General features: G+C 42.8%; 2 protein-coding genes across 5 annotated transcripts; both read left to right on the forward strand.

Moving 5' to 3' along the window:
* Positions 1-845: 845 nt before the first annotated feature.
* On the forward strand, positions 846-4,034 carry LOC133915411 (uncharacterized). Of its 4 annotated transcripts, none has more exons than XM_062358568.1 (6): positions 867-1,186; positions 1,722-1,873; positions 2,927-3,062; positions 3,171-3,252; positions 3,412-3,528; positions 3,694-4,034. In XM_062358568.1, the coding sequence occupies exons 3-6, from the start codon at positions 2,944-2,946 to the stop codon at positions 3,742-3,744; spliced, it is 369 nt and encodes a 122-aa protein (XP_062214552.1). In that variant the 5' UTR covers positions 867-1,186; positions 1,722-1,873; positions 2,927-2,943; the 3' UTR covers positions 3,745-4,034. The 4 variants fall into 4 exon arrangements, with proteins under 4 accessions (XP_062214544.1, XP_062214552.1, XP_062214568.1 ...); XM_062358584.1 differs by having other exon boundaries at positions 1,722-1,837; positions 2,909-3,062; XM_062358575.1 differs by having other exon boundaries at positions 1,722-1,837.
* Positions 4,035-5,753: 1,719 nt separating this feature from the next.
* LOC133915440 (putative F-box protein At3g58860) lies at positions 5,754-7,769 on the forward strand. The gene is made up of 3 exons (XM_062358593.1): positions 5,754-6,833; positions 6,959-7,093; positions 7,204-7,769. The coding sequence occupies exons 1-3, from the start codon at positions 5,802-5,804 to the stop codon at positions 7,561-7,563; spliced, it is 1,527 nt and encodes a 508-aa protein (XP_062214577.1). The 5' UTR covers positions 5,754-5,801; the 3' UTR covers positions 7,564-7,769.
* The last annotated feature ends 11,942 nt before the right edge of the window (positions 7,770-19,711 follow it).

Consider the following 19,711-nt stretch of genomic DNA (forward strand, 5'->3'; position numbering starts at 1 on the left):
CATAGCCAAAGTTTAACCAACAATTTAAACCTTGTACGAGCCGTTATTATGCCAAGAGAGGCACATGCCCTTGTTTTTTTTTTTCACCGGGCGAGATCAAGGTAGTGATGATCTTTTTTTTTATGATGATCAAATAACCTAGGGTAAGTTCACTAAAACAATATCACATGAAATGATAAAAATACATATAAATGGAGTATTACATAGGAACTCACTTTTTCACCAAATAACCTAAGGTTGGAAACATTTTTATAAATTAGTATATCACATGAGAAAAATATTAGTGTTTTTTCCTGATTTTTTAGGAATTTATTTGAGACATTAAAATTACTAGAAGTTATAAAAGTATTTTTTTAGAATTTTAATTAAATATTGACTTAGGTTTTTTTATCAAAATAATTAAAATGGGTTGTTAGTGAGCTCTAATTTGCTCATAAAAATATTTAAATTTTTTTGACCATTTATGTACTCTCAAGTAAAATCATGAATTAAATAAAAAAGAAATATACACATACAGAACACAGCCCAAGCTAGTAGGCAGGATGTGCCGCTCACTAGCTTAGTGGGCGAGAGTAAGGTCTCGATCAGACTATTTTTTGGATTTTTTAATCTTCTGATTAACGGGAACTGCAGGTCTCGCCTATTCATCAGGCGAGACCTTGACCCGATGAACAGGGACAATAGCCTATTCTTACCATTTATTTAAACGGTCGTGTAATTTTGCAACTATTGAAAAAATAAAATATATAAATAAAAAATTTCCATCCTCGTGCTGCTGCTTCTGTACTGAGGGCCCCCCAGCACCCCAGCGGCCCAGCCCAGTCCAACATTGCTTTCAACTTCAAGCCCAGTCCAATGTCGAATCGGTCCTTCCTCTTGGAGACTCGGCTCTCTCTCCCTGCCTCCCTGACCTGCGCTGCCGTCCGCCGGCGCCTACTGACCTGCGCGGCTGCGCCGTCTACTGACCTGCGCCGCCGCCGGCCGGCCTGCCACTGCCCACCGCGCATCCTCCTCCTTCACGGCCTGCCGGCGCCGCCGCGCCTTCCGGGATCCCCGTTCCCCGCCTGGCCGCGGGCCGCCTCCGAGCTCCGACACCGCCGCCCGCCGCCTTCCCGCTCCCCGCCTCCGGCCTCGGGCTGTGGTGGCGTCTGCGGTGATCAAGCCCGACAGCGTCCAGCGAGGCCTGGTAATCTGATTTCTGCTCCTTGTTTTCCAGAGAAGATTTTTAGGGATTCAATTGATCTCGGGCTCGTATCTGTTTGCGGCAAGATTTGATGTTTTTTGGGTTTGGGCACCACGTTTGATGGGTGTTTTGATTGGGAGCTTTTTTTTCTCACTCTGTACATTGGAGATATCATCAGTCGGTTCGAGAAGAAATGTAGACCTGGAAAGCATAGCCCGATGATATCTTAAATTGTTTAATCAATCTATGTTGGTTCATGTGTTGTATTTTGTGAGAACAGATATTGGTATTGGGGTATGATTACCATCTAGAAAAGGATAATTGGGGCGGGGGGGCTACCTGGAATACTCTATGGAGTTTTGATATGATTGAAAAGCAAGATCCTTTTGGTATTTGCCAATGATTGATTTCTTTTGATCTGGACAACAGATGGTCCTAGTAATCTAAAATTAAATTCATCTGCTGATGCTTTGTGAAGTACAAACATCAGCTGTTCAGGGATTGTGTTAATGAGTTATTTTGATTTGCTATAATGCAGGTATGAAGTTTATGAACGTGGAGAGGTCTTTTGCTATGCTATATTGAGCTAGATATATTTGCAAACATTCAAGATCATGCCATTTTGAAGCATTTTCAAGATTACAAGAATTGCAGGTGCCAAATACCCAAGCCCATTATTAGAACATAGTGGCATGTTTTGTATTTTTGAATTTACCATTTATACTAGCACCCCCTTGCTTCATTCCTGGTTCGCCACTGGCCGTACTCATGTTTAGACTTAAGAGTTGGATGCCCCAAAGAATTGGTTAATCCTCCTGGTTTTTGGAGGTCACGCCAACTGTGTGACCTTACCTTGGCACATGGTTGTTGCAATTATAGGGTTCTCAGAAGCACGCGGTGAGAACCGCTAGATGTTGGGGCGTTCAACAGGCGTGTAAGTGAGGTGTTTGTGGAAATTCCCGAGAGGAATGTTATTGCAGTTTACCGTGCGCTTCGTTATATTCCATGGTTTCCTTTTTTCCTTCTTAAATATGCATGCTGGATCACCCAAGATGTTGAATAAATGTGACACTGAGGTGGTCCAGTGAATACTGAGCAGTGATTTGGGGAGACAGCTGTGATTTCCCAGACCAATGGCTAAGGCAACTGATACGCACTTTGGCACAATTTCTATTTTATGTGGGTTGCATCCTTTGGTTATTTGACAACAAACTGTGTTGTTGTTAATAGGATTAGAAAACGAATAATTTGTGAAATTGGAATGTCATCCTTGCAAAGGTCATATCTGCAGATTGAATTTGTTTGATAAAGCTTCCTGGGGAGCTCATCACGAGTTGAATGCACACACTGCTATAAGTATTGTAGAAAGATGGTATACCAAAATTCAGAGCAACATGTAGGAACATGAAAAACTTGGTAGTGTCGTCACCATTTGCTCAACCTGTAAGCATCCGGCCTAAGTAATGAACAATAATTGTAGTATTCCGTAACCTTCTCAAGGAACTACGCTCACATCATTGCTTTGCTTGCCAAGCTTCAAGGAGATGCAAATGTTTTGCCTTTATCAATCTGATTGCTAGTTATGTTAATGGCATTAGTGCCTTGGGATTCAGTTGAAGCATTTTTAAGATACTAAATCTTTTGCTGATTGCTTGTAATGACTTCCAATATTATACTATACACAGTTTTTTACCAGCTGGCTGTTTGTGTCTAACTGATGTTTAGTTTTCCCTCTAAAACCAGCATCAAGCTTTAGTGAGATGGATATGTTTTATCAATGTAAGGAAATCCTAAAGATTCAGAAGCTTCGGCGTATGGTGTCCTATGCTGGATTCTACTGCTTCACCGCCCTCATTACCTATGCTTACACAAGCAATACGTATGTCACTACTGAATCAGAGCTGCCTTTATTTTATAGTTACATAAGTTGCATAAACCTCATTATTTGTTCTCACCTGCCAGTATTCTCTGTCTGAGCATATCACAGGACAAGGGCTGGGATTTCAAGAGCCGACCAGTATTATGCCTCCTATCCTGCTGGTACTGAGCTACTTACTGACACTGCAAAGGTATAGAAAATGAAAATATGCATTGTTATCAATGTATGACCATGAGCTATTGTAAATGTTAGCAATACGCAAATGTTATAAGTGATATTTCTTATTCCCTGTGCTGATTGCTCGCTTGCATCAGAGAGGTGATATCTGATTTGATTTGTTCATTTGCAGCTTTACAAGGCTGCATTAGGTAATTGTTTCGAAATAGATGACTGGGGCCCAATAGAATTCTCCGTCATGGCTAAGCATTTTGACCGGCAAGGAAAACCACCATATGCCTACCATGCTGTAAGTAGATACCCGCTCGTCTTTCATTTACTGCTCACTTTGCAGTCTTACCACTCATAAATTCATATTTATCTGAAGAAAACGCCCATGTTCCTGTCTTCGTGTTGCATCTATATTTCCTGCATGATATGCAAGTTTGATATATACTTTTCCTGTGTTTTTCAGCAATATCTGGCACACCTCCTCTCCCATGGGCAACTCGATGGACGCGGCTAGCTGCAGGATGTTCTGTTGTCATCATCAGCGCAATGAAAATTTACTAGACCTTGTACAAAAGAGCTGCCTTGCTGGAATATGAGTTGTGATCGCATTTGACAATGCATTGCAGAACTGAAATCAGAAATGGATTCTGAATTGTAGGCCATCAATTGGTACAATATCAGTTCGTTAGTACATTTGGCGCAGCAATTTCCGGAAAGTCATGACATTGTCCTGTTCAAGCATTCACGGTGTCCTTTTGTTGTTGAATAAAATTCTTTGAATGTCAAGGCATATATTGGTTCGTCCGCCCTTGTCTGAAATTGCATTTGCACCCGTACAGATAACTTAATGTTGCAGAGTCTGTTCTTGGATCTGTACCATGGATCTCTAACAGACGAACTGGTTGCCGGTTGCCTACCAGACTTCAGTTTGTGCCCGCCTGCCCGGCCGCGCTGCCAGTTTCGAACATCTACTTCAGCCATTACAGAGGTAGGAGACAGACAAATCAAATGCCGCGTCTAGTATTGGGCGTGTTTGGCTCGCAACCTTACTATGGCAAGCCAAAATCGAATCATATCCACGAGATTTGTTTCCATTTGGCTTGGGCAAAAATTTGGCCGTGCCTCGATTTTTTTGTTTTTGTGCCACAAACTTGGAAAAACTTATTTTCTTTAACCAGCCTAAATTTCTGCTTGACCATAAAAACGAACTTATTTTCTTTGGCCCAGTCTTCATAATGCCACAACTTTGGCCATGACGAAAATTTAGTCAGCCAGTAGCTTGCAAAGTTCGATGCATAATTAGCGTGATAGATCTGTACAGCATAAACTAGAGGGCATGATACGGCAGCATTGTGAGAGCAGGGTAAAATGAATTTACACAAGCAACACATTCACGCCAATGATCGACCGATCAAGAACGCCACTAGAGCAACATGGACATCGCAGGCATCAGTGTCGGTAGTCGGCTAGGCGGCTAGGCGTATCTAGCTTTCTTGGTCGCCGTGACGGCCTCGTCGACGGCGTCGGACGAGCGGCAGAACAGCACGCCCGCCTCCTTGCCGCTGCCGAGGCTGTCGTAGTGGATGGCGCCGGGGAAGTCGAGGGGCTCGCACCGCTCCCCCATCAGGATCGCCCGGCGCCAGAGGCCCTGGCCGTCCTCCTCTCGATCGCTGGCGCCGGCGTCATTGCTGCAGCCGTCAGCGGGCACGAGCTGCCTGGCGAGGCAGAGGCTGCCGCCCCGGCGGAGCCGTCGCGGGCGTAGGAGGCGGCGTGTGGCACGCGTGACGCGGCGGGCGCAGGCGGCCACGGCGCTGGACACTTTGCTGAGGAAGCTGGCCATGGATCGTGGTGGCTAGTGGTCTACAGGTATCGGCACTTCGATATAGTCAGGGCTGCCGCGCAAATGGAGAGTGCAAGAAAATTTAGCAGTTGATTTGGGGGGTTGCTATTTTTGGATTTAATCAATTCTCTCCCATGAAAATGAATCCAACATCTCTGCAATGTAGATGGTCTGTATAAAATAAGTTAGTATCTACCCATTGAAAATCTTCATGTCCTATATTCTACATAGGACTACGAAAATGTAGGTAAGCACCCTCCCGTTCTTAAATAAAAACGTATGGTTTTAGAATACATACAGTCAATCTGAAAACTTTAATCACCTATATATACAAAAGTATAAAGAGTTGTTATAAAATAAAATAACGATGGTACTTCTTTCAATCATGAATACATATCATTTTGGAAAAAATTTGACTAAACTGTTAAAACTTTGACTAACAATAGTTTTTAAAATATTTAGTTTGAAAAACCTTAAAATAATATGTGTACATTTATTTTGAAAAATATTTTTATAATATTACGAATTTAATAGATCTTAATAAATCTTAATAAAAAATATTGATCGAATATATATATATTAGAGATCATATTTTATTAAAAAATATTATTTATGGTCGGATAGAGTATTATGCTATACGGGCCAAGAATGACATTCTAATGGGCCGCAAAATAGGGCACAACCCTTAGCCTACCTAAACTGTTGATCCGTTCATCCAGTCCGCAGAGGCGATGGAGGCAGCGCAGCCTCCTGACATGGAAATGGAGGAGGCGGCGGGTCCCAACCCTAAGAAGAGGCGATCGGATGCGCTCGCGACCGAGAAGTCCCCGCCGCCGGCGACGGTGGCCGCGGAGGCGCCAAATCCCCAACCTACACCGACGAAGATGAGAAGCACCAACAGCCAAGAACCATCGCCGCCTGGTGCTGGCGGAGACGCTGGAGGAGGAGGCGTCGATCGGATCACCGGCCTCCCCGACGCCATCCTCGGCGACATCATCTCCCTCCTGCCCACGAAGGACGCTGCGCGCACCCAAACCCTCGCCTCCCGGTGGCGCCACATCTGGCTCTCCGCCCCTCTCAACCTCGACTTCGGTGACCTGCACGCCGACGACGAGTCCCTCGCCGGTGTCATATCCCGCATCCTCTCGGCCCACCCGGGCCCCGGCCGCCGCTTCTGCGTCCCGCCGCAACACCTCCACGACCGCCCCGCCACCGTGGACGCCTGGCTACGGTCCCCCGCCCTCGACAAGCTCCAGCAGCTTGACTTCTGGGAAGACCGAAAATATTCACGTGTTCGAATGTTTCGGCCGTCCCCGCCACCTGCGTCTACTTTCCGCTTCTCGGCCACCCTCCGCGTCGCTACCTTCTGCAAATGCCACCTCGTGGATAGCTCGGTCGAAGCGCTCCACTTCCCTCAGCTCAGCCAGCTCGCACTTGAAGAGGTCAACATCTCGGAGGGCTCACTGCACACCATGATTTCCAGCTGCCCTGCTTTAGAGTGCTTGCTGCTTAATCGCAACTCTGGCTTTGGTTGCGTCCGGATCAACTCCAATAGCCTTAGAAGCATCGGCGTGGGTGCTAAGTATTTCGATACGCCCCAGTTTCGGGAGCTCATCATCGAGGATGCCCCATGTCTTGAAAGGTTGCTCAATCTTCAAGTAGATGTGGGCCTCTTTGTATCCGTAATCAGGGCACCTAAACTGGAGACCTTATGCTGTCTTACCGATCCCTCGGGACTCGTGTTTGGCGGCACGGCTATCCAGGTAGCTGCGGCTTTCTTGCTTCTTTCCTTCACAAGGCTGCTAAGCTGCATTTCTGTCGCAGTGAAGCTCCCTATCATCTGCTTTTGCATATTATGGTCTAATGTTTTGTTCTATGCTTGATTAAGGGAGTGCACGTTGTTAGCTTGACGACGGTGATGCGTAGTGTCAAGATTTTAGCTATCAATCAGCAGAGTATTAATCTGGATATGGTTATTGACTTGATTAAATGCTTCCCGTGCTTGGAAAAGTTGTACATAAAGGTAACAGTTCTTCAGTAGTAGTTCGGAATGTTCAGCTGCTCTTTTGATTGACTTACTGTTATGCTAATCCTTGTACCAATGTGGCTGGAATTTTTTGGGTCCATTTTCAGTGTTGTATATCAGGGGAAAAGAATCTGTGGCGTCGTAAACACAGGCATCTTATCAAATGCCTTGACATCCGTCTCAAGACAATAGTGTTGGAGCCTTATTGGGGCATCAACTCACAAGTCAACTTTGCCTCGTTCTTTGTCCTGAATGCAAGAGAGTTAGAGTTAATGAGACTTGGGGTTGGAAGCAGCAATTACAATGAGGTGTTTTTTGCAAAACAGCACAGGATGCTTCAGATGGAGAAAAGAGCTTCAAGAGGTGCTCGGTTAGATTTTAAAGTGAAGATATGTCCCCATAATCTTCTACACATCAACCATGTCCGCGATTTGTCTATAACCAATCCCTTCGAATGTAGATATTAAAATTGGCTTTGTTGTATCCCCTTTCATGAATTCTTTCCTGTCTCATTTTTTCTTTATCCAAACAATTATGTCTCATGTTTGTAGTGTTTTGAACATTTTATTACCAGAGAACCTTGGGATATTTAAGCAAAATATGCTCTTGTTAGTTTTATGATATATTTGATAATGCTACAAGTACTAAAGTACAGGTGCTCGATTTGATTTTCCACTGGCACTTCACTTAAAGGATTTCATGCATCATATGCACCTCCATGATCTGATCATATATTGTCCGATCTAAAGTCCTTATGTGTAAAAAGTTCAGCTACAGTAGACATTTTTATTTGGAAGTCTGAATGTCAGCAACTATAGTAGATTCTGTTTTTTTTTTCATTTAGTATACATGTTGGTTTTCTAACTTACTTTCCCAAGAAATAGTGTGATATTTTTTCATGTATTACCTTATAAGTAAAGTGCATCAAGCTTATTAATTGTTCTACTAGCTTATCAATCTCACTTAAGTCCACCGCATAATTAAAGTAACAGACACATCACCTTCGATGCTGATGTGGAGCTCCTAAGCTAGCATTATAGTGCGGCAGACGGATTATTTCATGAGAAAGATATTCACAAAATTGTTCCTTAGCCCTGACATGCTGCCTTGGAAAAATGTTTGCTCAATTATCCAATCCTTTGGGCATTTTAAAATTCCCAGAGAAGTTCTAGCTTATATATATCCTGAAAATTATTGTAGACTTTTTTTATGTACATTTTGAGTCCTTTGCAGCGTTGAGAAATTGTCTTCTATATATTATACAAGGTCATAGATCTAGTCTCATTATAGATAGATATTATGAGATTCCTGTTCTTGCAGTGATGTTGTTGACCCTGTAACTTAAGTAGGAGAAGTGAGGCATTTCTCTACCTAGGCTGATAGTTTGCCTCTCATACATCTAAATAATATTTGGTGTTTCTAATATGATTACCTAATCTGTTTTAAAAGTATGGAGGTGAAATGTATTTATTTGTGAATATAGACCCACCTTTTGTGCATTTCTTTGCTGCAAGGGTGGTCTACTTGTCTCTGGCAAATTACATTTATGCTTAGAGCTATGACAGCATGAAAAATACCTCAATACAATTGCAAAATTTGATGGAAAATTATATTTTGCCTCTTTTTTGATGGATAATAGAACCCTTTAATTTGGGATATATCTCTTAACATATCTTTTCTGCGCATTTATTTGTGAAGCTACTCATTTGGTGCCTGTTTTTTTTCCAAATAATCCTGTTAACTTTGAGCCCGCCCTGCTTTTAAATTGATGTCGGCTAACTCAAAATGTTTGCCCATTTTCAGGAGTTGTAAGATGAACTTGTTACTATTACTCGATACCCTGACGTCTTTATGAACTATGTTGAACATTTTTTAAATGCATTTAGTGGGCCCCCACAATGTTATGGAAGAAATTAATTTTAACAAATGTAGGAAAAATAGTTATAACGTGCTACTTCCATTCGGTTTTTCTGAACTGCTTGCTTCATTTAATCGAATTCATTGCCAGAAAAACAGAGGGCTGTTGTATTCGGATCCACGTGCGGTTGTCCTGCTGTATGGTTTGCTTTCAGACGGCAGTAGCATGGTATACCGCAGTTGAAATATCATACCGATGCATGAAATAGAAATTCTTGAATTCTTTAAGCCACATGCATTGCATTACAATTTCATTTTTTGATGCCCCATTTCCTTGACTTGAAAACGGCCCCAAGGTAGTATAAATCTTTTGAAGATCCTTCAATCTCCATTGGTGATTGGCTACTGATAGAAAGATGTGCTGCCCGGCAGTATGAAATATTTCACCTGGTTGTTTAGCCGTCTCTTCCTCTTTGAGGCAAATTTTCAGTACTAAGGGTCTAAGGCAGTTGGAGTTGCTCACAGTTTTGCCATTTGGAATACCGTCAGTTCTAACGTGAATTATGAAATATTTCAAAGCTGAGGTGACATGAACCTGAATATTTTTTGATACGGATTTAACAGTAGGAAATATATCGAAGCGGAGGTGGCATATGAACAAGAACTGCTCCAAAAATTTATGTACATTTTAGACCACGTCTGTTATGTGTAATTCTGCAGATGTGGACATGACTGGAAAAGAACAAAATAACTGGAAAGATGCTTGACAATTAGTTGCTTCGTGTTGTAAAACTAGGCAAGGGTCTATCTGAGCCACAACACAGCGATCAAACTGGAGCATAAGAAGTTTCAAAATTTGAGGGGGACATAGACACAAATATCCAAATGCAAACCAGGAGTATCCGGAGCTCTGAACATTGTAATAAAGAGAATTCAGATTTCCATCCCCGCCGAGTGATCTTTTTAACCTAAACACCATCGTTAAACTGATACAATGCCAGCCATAATGCATAGCTCCCTTGTTGCTAAATTAGAAAAATACCATCACCGTTGCCCCAGCTCATGTACCAACCAGCGCACCTAACGGCTTTGTCAGTGAGGTCCAGCTCGATGCCTGAACTTTGAGGATCTGCATGTGTTCATGCCATCTTCAGAGGCAAGGAAGGAACTCAGCATGCTTCATGCATGGCTCCTGAATGTGCTCCCTATCGGCTTTGAATGTCGAGCTATGCATGAATTTTTGCAAGGTCCTTGATCCGTGATTGCAACTGACGCTTGATGCACTGTAACGTTTTCGTTTTTATTGGTTTGTCTGGTACACTTGCATTCCGTTTCTCTTGCTCCGTGACATCAGCATTCGGTTTTTTTTTTTCCAAGAAAGATAAACTGGAGCACCGTTTTTTAACATTGGAAGAGAAATGTTTGTAAAATGTGAATCTTGATCTCAGCCTAAATGTATCGCGAGAAAAGTCATATTCATCCAGGTACGACAGATATCAGTGCATACATTTGGTTCAACATTTTTCAGAAAATCACGATGCTGTCCCGTTGAAGTAGCATACGGTATGATTTTGATGTTGAACAAAACTCGTTAAATGTCAAGGCATATATTGGTTCTTCCACCCTTTTCTGAAATTGCATGCCTTCGCACCCGTACAGATAATTTACGGTGCACAAACGAACTGGTTCTTGGAGCTGTGTACCTAAGCCCGGCTCTGACATTTCAGTGACTCGGGTGAGATTAAAAATGGGTCTATTATTAAATATAAATCACTCAGATCTAATTTTTTCAGTTTATTTTTGAGCCGATATACACAGCATACATATACATACGGAGCCTTTGGATTTTGGAGGTCCGGAGCGATCACACCGCTTGACCCCTCCAAACCGGCCCTGTGTGTACCATGGATCTCTAACAGACGAACTGGTTGCCGGTTGTTTTAACAACCCTCAAGCTATAGAAATATTTAGCTTGTGCCGCCTGTTTTATGGCGTGCGCGTCTGCGAGTTTGCGCTCACCCAGTCGTGTATGTACTTCAGCCATTACACAGGCAGGAGACTTGCGAATAAAACACCACGTTTAGTTCAGGACGTTTTTGGTTTAGTCAAATTTTTAGCCGTGCCCATGAAATTATGCCTTCATCTCCATGTGATTTGGGGCCAAAGTTTGGCCATACTCCTTCAATGAAAAGGGAGATGCTAAACCACAGTAGTCTCAAAACGAGCGAAGTTAACCTCAAGGATGAAGATACAATCGCCAGCAGATCATCTTCTTCCCCAAGACGACGTGCTGCTCGATCTCTCTATTCTCATCGTTGCACCTTCACACTGCCGTCCCTCTAAGCCCCAGGCACCTCCCAAACCCCTATCCCTAACCCGGTAGCGGTGTTGAATGTAAGAAGCCGCATTTTCAATCGATTAATGTGCAAGAAATATGAAACAAAAAATAACCGACCAAAATGTTTCATAGCAAGCTTGGGCAAAATCTACGCCAGCCAAAATGGCCGCACTTGGCTTCGTTGACAAAAATATAAACGCTGCCGCCACCCCCACACCCACACACACCTCCTTCGCTGTTCAATACAGTTTACAAGTCTCCAGAAAGGAAATACAGATTACAATCACAACCACATATAGCGACAGCGATGCTCTGTAAGCAGCATGCATGATCCATGTGATTACAGAGCTTATTTAAGCATTACAATAGACATCAACCAAAGACGCAAGTTAAATCAAACTTAAAGAAGGGCACAAGTTAATCACAACCACATATAGCGAACAAGCCGTTTGCTCAGTGGTAAAGTTATCTTTAACAGATACTTTAAAAATTTATTCTCTATAACATTATTACAGCATTCTCTATTTTTTTATCTCCAGCAGCTACCGTATTTCCTACCTTTCACTACTCTGTTACTCCCTAGACCCATATACATACTTGTAAACAGTGATGCGACAGTCGCTCTTCTCGCGCAAATTTGCCGTTCCGCTCCTTGATCCGAACGGCATCCGCATCACTGTAGTGGATGACAGCGACTCCACTGGAGCCTTTTGCGGCCACCCTGATCAGCATCTAGTGCTACAGCTCCCGATGTAGCAATGGATACGGCTCCCAGTGGAGCTGATTTAAGATCATCTTCAACAAATACTCTAAAAATTTATCCTCTATAATACTATTATAGACTAGACTCCTCTAATATTATTATAGTATTCTCTATTTTTTTAATCTCCAATAGATACCCTATTTTCCATCTTCCATTACTCTCCTCCTCCCTTCGGCCCCACACGTCAATCTCTAGCTATAGTGATACGTCATCCTTCATCCATCCGTAAATTTGCAGCCATTCCTTTGCGTCTGCAATCTTGTAAAAGTTGAAAACGACTTTGTGAGTGCTTTGCAGAGCCTCTTGATCGGCATCTGCCTCGGCATAGTATTTTGTGACCGGGAAAACGCTTCGGTTGGAGATGGTCTAAGGTAGCAGACTGCTGCCGAACCGGCCACGGATCCAGCCATGGTTTCGCACTGGGGCCGCGCTTTGCGCGGTTGGTCACACCTCTAGTAGAGAAAGGGTTGACTAGCCAGGGTTCGAACGTTTGGGTTGACCTTGGCTTGTCCTTAATTAGTCCCGTTACCTCTAGGTGAAGCAGGGGGCATTCTACTTGCTACCTCTATAAACAAGGGCACAAGTTTGCAGACAGTAATTAATAAAGGCACATACAGATTGGAGGTGAGAAATTACTTCAAGTTGATAGCGCTCCAGCAAATGAAACTCAGAAGAAGTCACCCAACAAAAATATCAGCAAGTACTGGACGCCTTGCACGCAACAGGCATCATTTCAAATTGTACTTGCTCACGCAACAGCTCTCACATGCTTCGTCTTATGGTAGAGTTGTTCGTCCTCAGCTTTAATTTGTGCAACAACTGCCGGCATGTCGTGAAATACCACGTCAAGTAGATGTTCTGAGCTCCTGAAGCCTTGGATTGACTTTTTTTTAAGTGGGACCTATATTCGCGGTCTTCATTGGAGACAGATACGAATACATACCCGCACGAGCGCACACGCTCGAACGCGGGCTGGCTCGGGCGCCCGCGCCTTACGTGTGCCGTCCTGACCAACCAAGCTAACGCTCGGATGCACCTTGGATTGACTTCATGTTGGGGCAACCAAATATCTCCAAGGTTTGAAGTTCAGGCACTGCAGATTCCCCAATCTTGAGCTTTACAAGTCCCCAATCTTGAACTTTTCAAGTTATAGGGCTTTTGAGAGGAGCTTCTTAGAGAATATTGAGCTTTCAATACTTTCAAGTCCCCAATCTTGAGCTTTTCAAGAGATTGGAGTGCATTTGTCTCAAACGACAGCTGCATTCCGCTACATGCTCCTCTAGCAATTCATCTCAGAAACGGATGCCTTTGAGAGAATATTGTCAACCAACTCTTGAGAAATACAGGACGACCTGAGCACAAGTCTATAAATGTTTGGCAGCAAAACGGATCCGAAGAAGGCGTATCTCCTGTCCTCTTCCAACACAATCTTCCCGTCTAACTCCAGGTATCGGACTCTATGTAAGTTGGATAATAATGCCGATGGATGGATGGACTCACCTACGAACCTCAAGAGTTCGAGGGAGTAGAGTTCCTTCAGAGCCATCGCCGGAACAGTCTTAAGCAGTCAGATCGTTCAAGGCGCTTCATTTCTACGTACTATATTTGTTATGTCAAGTAGCTATCCCTCAATAAGGATTTGAGCTCAGCCATGCTGTCCATTCCATCGAGTACCACTAGGTATTTCCTTGTGGTCAGCGGTTGTGCCACATCTTCTCTAGATCTGGTGCAGTCCCACCGTACCTGTTTCCGAGCCTGCTCATAAACTTGATCCAAGTACCTGTCCAACCTAGACTCCGGTGGCAAGCACGTCCAAGCACAAATGTCAAAATGCCTCCTCACCGCCCGGGCCACGAGAACCTGTGTTGTTTGCTATCCCACTCTCCCCAGTAACAACTACAATGGCTCGCCGCTTGCGATTTGTAGCATAATTGTGGGTAAACTTAAATTGCGTCATAATTGTGAATAAATCTGATTCAGAATGTACTCCCTCTGGTCATAAATACTTATCGTTTTTAACTTTTTACGGTTTTTGATGTGTAACTTTGACTATTATTTTATATTAGAATATTGTTATAATATATAATAAAAGTATAATATTATGAAAGTATTTTTTAAGACAAATCTACCAGTGTTATTTTTATGCTTTCAACCTAAATATTTTAAGAGCTATTGATTGTCAAAGTTTTAAAAGTTTGACCGGATTTTAGTCAAAATGATAAGTATTTATAACCGGAGAGAGTAGCATAATTGTGAGCAACATCCTAAGACAATAACCTAAAGCAAACCCTAAAGCAGCTACTGTGATTAATGGCTAGCTCACTACAACGAAAACACTCATCTTAGACGGCTTGTTTCTAACGGTTTCTTTGGAACCGTACGAGATAAATTATCTTAGACGACCCGTGTTGGGAGCCATCTAGGATAAGCCAGATGGCGTCTAAGATAAGCTGTATCCTAGACGTGTCCAATACAGAGTCGTCTAGTATAAATTTCTTAGATGGGTTCACACTGGAAGCGTCCAGAATTCTCTAAAAGATGGTGATACCGAGGGCTAAGCTTACCTCACAAGGTTCTACTTCTTAACCGCTGGTAATAAATACTCTTCGTCTCCCGCACCGGCTCCATCCTCTCACCTCCCTCTCTCTAAAAAATCCCATCCACCTCCTCCCTCTCCACCACCCTCACCATGGCTGCTCCTGCACCGCCGCCCTCCACCATTGTTGGCTCCCTATGTGGACTGGTCCCCAATGAGGAAGCCCACGTCCAAGGGGGAGACACTGGAGCTCTATAATGATGAGGAGAGGAGCAACCTCTCCTTCATTGAGGAGGAGGAGTAGGTGGGATCGGACGACGAGGATGGTGAAGGAACCAAGGAGGAGGCGGGCAACGAGGGCAGTGACGATGGTGTCGACAACAACAACAACGACAGTGCCCCACCGGTGAAGAGGGCTAGACTAGTGTAGTGTAGTGTAGGCTTAGTACGTATGTGATGCATGCATGGCGTGTGGAGGAACCGTCCAAACAATATTCTAGTTAATCACCAGGATGATCATTATTCATAATCACAACCTCGATGATTAACCAGAATACCATTTCGGTAGTCCTCGCGCGTGTTTACTTCTAGGATCGGAACATATGCCTTTACAACATATAGCATCACAACACAGCTTAAGAAAGACCAAGTAATTAAATTACATTACAAATTCTTAAGCATATACCAAGTTCTTATAATTTACAGCAAAAGAGAGTTGGGATGAGACTAAAATCTGCTCAAATCCTAACCAGCAAAAGAAACTAAGCAGCGAAAGACTAAAAATTATTAAAAAAAGGAGGATGGAGCCATATGTCCTTAGGATCTATCACAAAAGCACGTCAACAGAGTAGGATGCACTACTCATACCCGCCACCACTCTCGACAGGCGTGAAGTAGTCAAAGATCAACTCCTCCTCACCTGCAAAACCTGTAGAGCAGCTGAGTACGAAGGTACTCGCAAGACTTAATCTATAATGGGCAACTTAAAATTAGCCTGACTCCAAGGATCATACATTTGGATGTTAGCAAGAAAACAACCACATGGTCACGATCGGTGCTTAACCGGCGCAAAGCGGTCTACGGTGTCCGATTTTCTCTACCGACCTACCCAAGGGAACTCCACATCCGGACATGACAAAACACCTCCTAGCACCGCCCCCACCTCGTCTCATACTCACCACTCATACAACCATCTCAACTTCAATAAGTGTATATAATCATAAGAAGGTCCTATGCTCACAAACAATGGGATGCGCCGTCGTTTGACTTCTATCGAATGACCTAAGCATGGCTAAGCATATAAGTCGAACTCATACCTAGACATTGACAACATCTCAAGGCCACAAGGAATGTAAATATACGAGTATTCAAAGTATAAGAATGCAATCGACATAGGTTCTACCCATTGGTACCCGACACTGACTCACTAAATATGCATACATATATAAGCATATTTCATCAATTTTAGACTTATCCAATTACACAAGATGGATCAATATGCTTAGTTGCTTGCCTTGATGCACTGGCTCAAATAGGTGAGGCGCGTCGGGATCGTCTTGGGCCTCCGGGATCGACGGATCGGCGTGTTCTATGAAACATAACGTGTGCAATGATAAGCATGAATGAAATGCAACAATATATGCCACAATATGCATATAATGGATAAAAATATTTTTCCTAGATAGAACAAGTCAGAAGGAAACTAGCAAATTGGATTCATCAATTTTGGACTCGCAAAGAACCAACAATGAATTAATGAAGCCTTAACCTAATTAATTTATCTCAGAAAGTTAATTAACTCTTTCATGGCTAGGGACATTTTTAATAGATTAGGTTATTATGAAACCAACAAAATTGGTTTCATAATTTTTGGAGCTACGAAGAATTTATTATGAATTTTTCAACTTTTGGACCGCCTTATGAATAGTTCTTCACGTTTCAACCCTAATCACCAAAAATCATCAAAATTGGCTGGAATCCTTCGGGAAAACAAAAATGAATTGGATACATGAGCAGCTCACGAGCTAGAGAATGCAATGGTACCACATGCATACCTTAGCCATGCTCCTAGAGAGAGAAATCCAAGGGAGAGTGAGAGAGCTAGAGAGGGGAGTGAGAGGGAGGGGGTGAGCTGCAGCTGCAAGGTGGAGGCGTGAGGAGTGAGGGAGGAAAGAGAGAGAGAGAGCAGGTGGGGATGCTTACTTGAGTGGTTGGGTGGTTAGCCCATATGTGGGGCCCACGTTTTAGAGAAAATAGTCCGTTTTGACTGCGAATTTCATTCTTTTCCCTTCTGGATTTCTTTTCTCTTATCCAATTAATTTTTAATGAAGTGCATTAGTATTCCCAATTACAATTATGCAAAATTCAACATAATGCTTAAAAAACATAATTATACTTAATTGTGTGATTAAGAATTTGGGACGTGACAATTTACATGCAAAAGCAACTTGACACATACATGTGTGAGCACCTAAACTTAACTAACAACAATACCACTATATCCTGCAAAGACCAACTATACATAATTGTAACTGGAACCATAACGAACATATATGTAACATGAATCATCTCCACCATAACCAACATAACCAACCACAATCTACAACGGAACTCTACGATGGTGCGCATGGACAGAAGTCATGCTCATGACCGAGGTTTGAAAATATTGGCGCTCGGTTAGCAAAATGTTTAATTGGATGTTCCGGTATGGAGATCGGAACTTCCGATCGTGTCGGAATATCCAGCACTTCTCGAAATCGGGCGCTCGGTTCGCAAAATGTTTAATCGGAAGTTCTGATTCTAAGGGTCAGAACTTTCGATCTGGGCATGTAGCATGACTTAAACTTGGTTTAACTCCAGGTAAAATCGGAACTTCCGATACCTTCCAGAACTGCATTTTTGCGTTGATTTCTTGACCGATTCGATTTGCAAGCCTCTCCAAGCCAAAGGGGAACACATTTGAGATAGTTCATAGAGTCTAGAATTTACTCATCAACCTAGCAACTAGATTCCATAACTTAAACTCATCCAAATCCTCTAATTCACCCCAAAGCTCAAGAACACTAGAACTTCACAACTTAAGCTCCAAACTTGAAATCAACCAACCAAATCATGCATTCTTGCCATGGGAAGCCTAAGGGACTTACCCACGGTGCTTGTGGAGGTTGGTGACCATTGGGGGTTGGAGGAAACGTTCGGGAAGAGGAAGAACGTCAGTGTTCCTCACTCTTTAACCAAAAACACCAAAACGAGTCAAAACTAGCTCGAATCTTCTGGGAAAACAAAAATAAGTTGGATGGATGGGTAGCTTATGAGCTCTTGATCGTGATGGTATCACATGCTTACCTCAACTTCTTCTCTTGAGGTCAGATTTTGGGGAGAGGGAGAGAATGCTTGAGAGAGAGTGAGAGGGAGAGCTCCCTTGTGCTTTGGTTGGTTGAAGAGGGAGAGGGAGGCGTGGGGGAGTGAGGGAGAGAGAGAGGGAGCAGGTGGCTGCTGCCCCTTTAGATGGTTAGGGTGGTAGGCCCGCATGTGGGGCCCACATGTTAAAGAAATGGTCCGTTTTAACTGCGAATTTCATTATTTTTCTCTCGAATTCATTTATCTCCTTCAATTGGCTTTAGACGAATTGCATTAGCATTCCAAAATAAATTGCCTCAAAACTAATCATGGTGCTAATGACACATAATTATACTTAATTACGTGATTACAGTTTCGGGACGTGACATGGCGCTAATCTAAATTTTAGCAAATTCGTATTTAGCAGCCTTTTGAAATCTGGATGGAGTTTTTCATGTAATCTATATCTCCTTTTATGCTGGTCTTTCTTTTGTGCAAATTAATGAAAATATCAGTTAACTTACCCTAAATTCTCTACCATATACGTTTATGAATAAAGACAAGAATGAATTGAAATTTCTAAGTGAATGTATGATTTAAACACATAAAAAACTACAAGGATAGATAAAGGACATTAAACTTTAAAGAAATGCATCCCCATACGAGACTCTGAACGAACATCGACGCTGTCCTCATCGAATGAGTTCAATTATCAACTATGTTAAATACACAGATTTAAAACCTACAAGCAAGGTTAAAGAAATGTATGATTTAATTTTGAAGTTATTTTATTATTTAAATTGCTAAGTGACTTGGATTTAAATTGCTAAGTGAATGCATTACTTGCATATCAAAAGGAATATATGTATCGAAACATGCACTAGCTCAATTGGTAAAAGGGGTGAATCTCGACCACGAGGTTTTTCACCTTTTTTTTGGCTAGTTCTACTATTTTTCACCTTTTTTTAAGACTTGTGGAACCAACTATCACAGACAGTTCAGAATCCAATCGTCTAAGATAAAAATTTTCTTAGACAACCTTTTACCCTTCTGAGATAATAGGCCTTCATCACTGACGCGATAACTTTGACGGCTCAAAAACCATTTGAGATGAGGCACTACGTAAGAAACGAACATAGGAGACACCGTATTAGTGACGATCGCTGATGTGCGTTTGCCCGATCTTCCGAAGGTAATATGATAAGTCGATCGGTGGAGTTTCGATGTTGATGATCCAAAGGCTCCGATCAGAACAGATCGAGAACCCTCATAACCACTACACCACTACTCCGTGGTTATCACCGTGCCAAGACGTGGTTGACCTCGCCAAGAAGGCTTTTCCTGCAAGCGAATCGAGAACACAAGTAAGAACAAGTAGATGAAATCTGAATATTGCTAATTACCAATGAAGTACTCGAGTTTGGGGTTCAACAAATTGATAGACGGTGAAACTGTCTAAAACAGAATAATCTAAGCTAAACCCGAGCTTAAACTATGATGACTACTATCGGTGGATGAACACCGCAAGCGGGGATCCTGAGGGACCCCCTTTGAGATTCGGCCGGGGTGGGGGGGGGGCTGGTCCTGAATCTTCCTCGTATGTGGGGTTAATGCGTGTGTATGGGACTTAGGCGGGACGAAGGATCGTCGGCTAGTAGGAGTAAATGCACCAGGGATTTAGACAGGTTCGGGCCGCACGGAGGTGTAACACCCTACTCCTGTGTGTCTAGTGTGTTATTAATGCTCTTGGAATGCCTTTCTCTGGATCTCTCGCTCTATGTG

Source organism: Phragmites australis, chromosome 1 (assembly GCF_958298935.1).
Source record: "Phragmites australis chromosome 1, lpPhrAust1.1, whole genome shotgun sequence".
NCBI classification, from domain to species: domain Eukaryota; kingdom Viridiplantae; phylum Streptophyta; class Magnoliopsida; order Poales; family Poaceae; genus Phragmites; species Phragmites australis.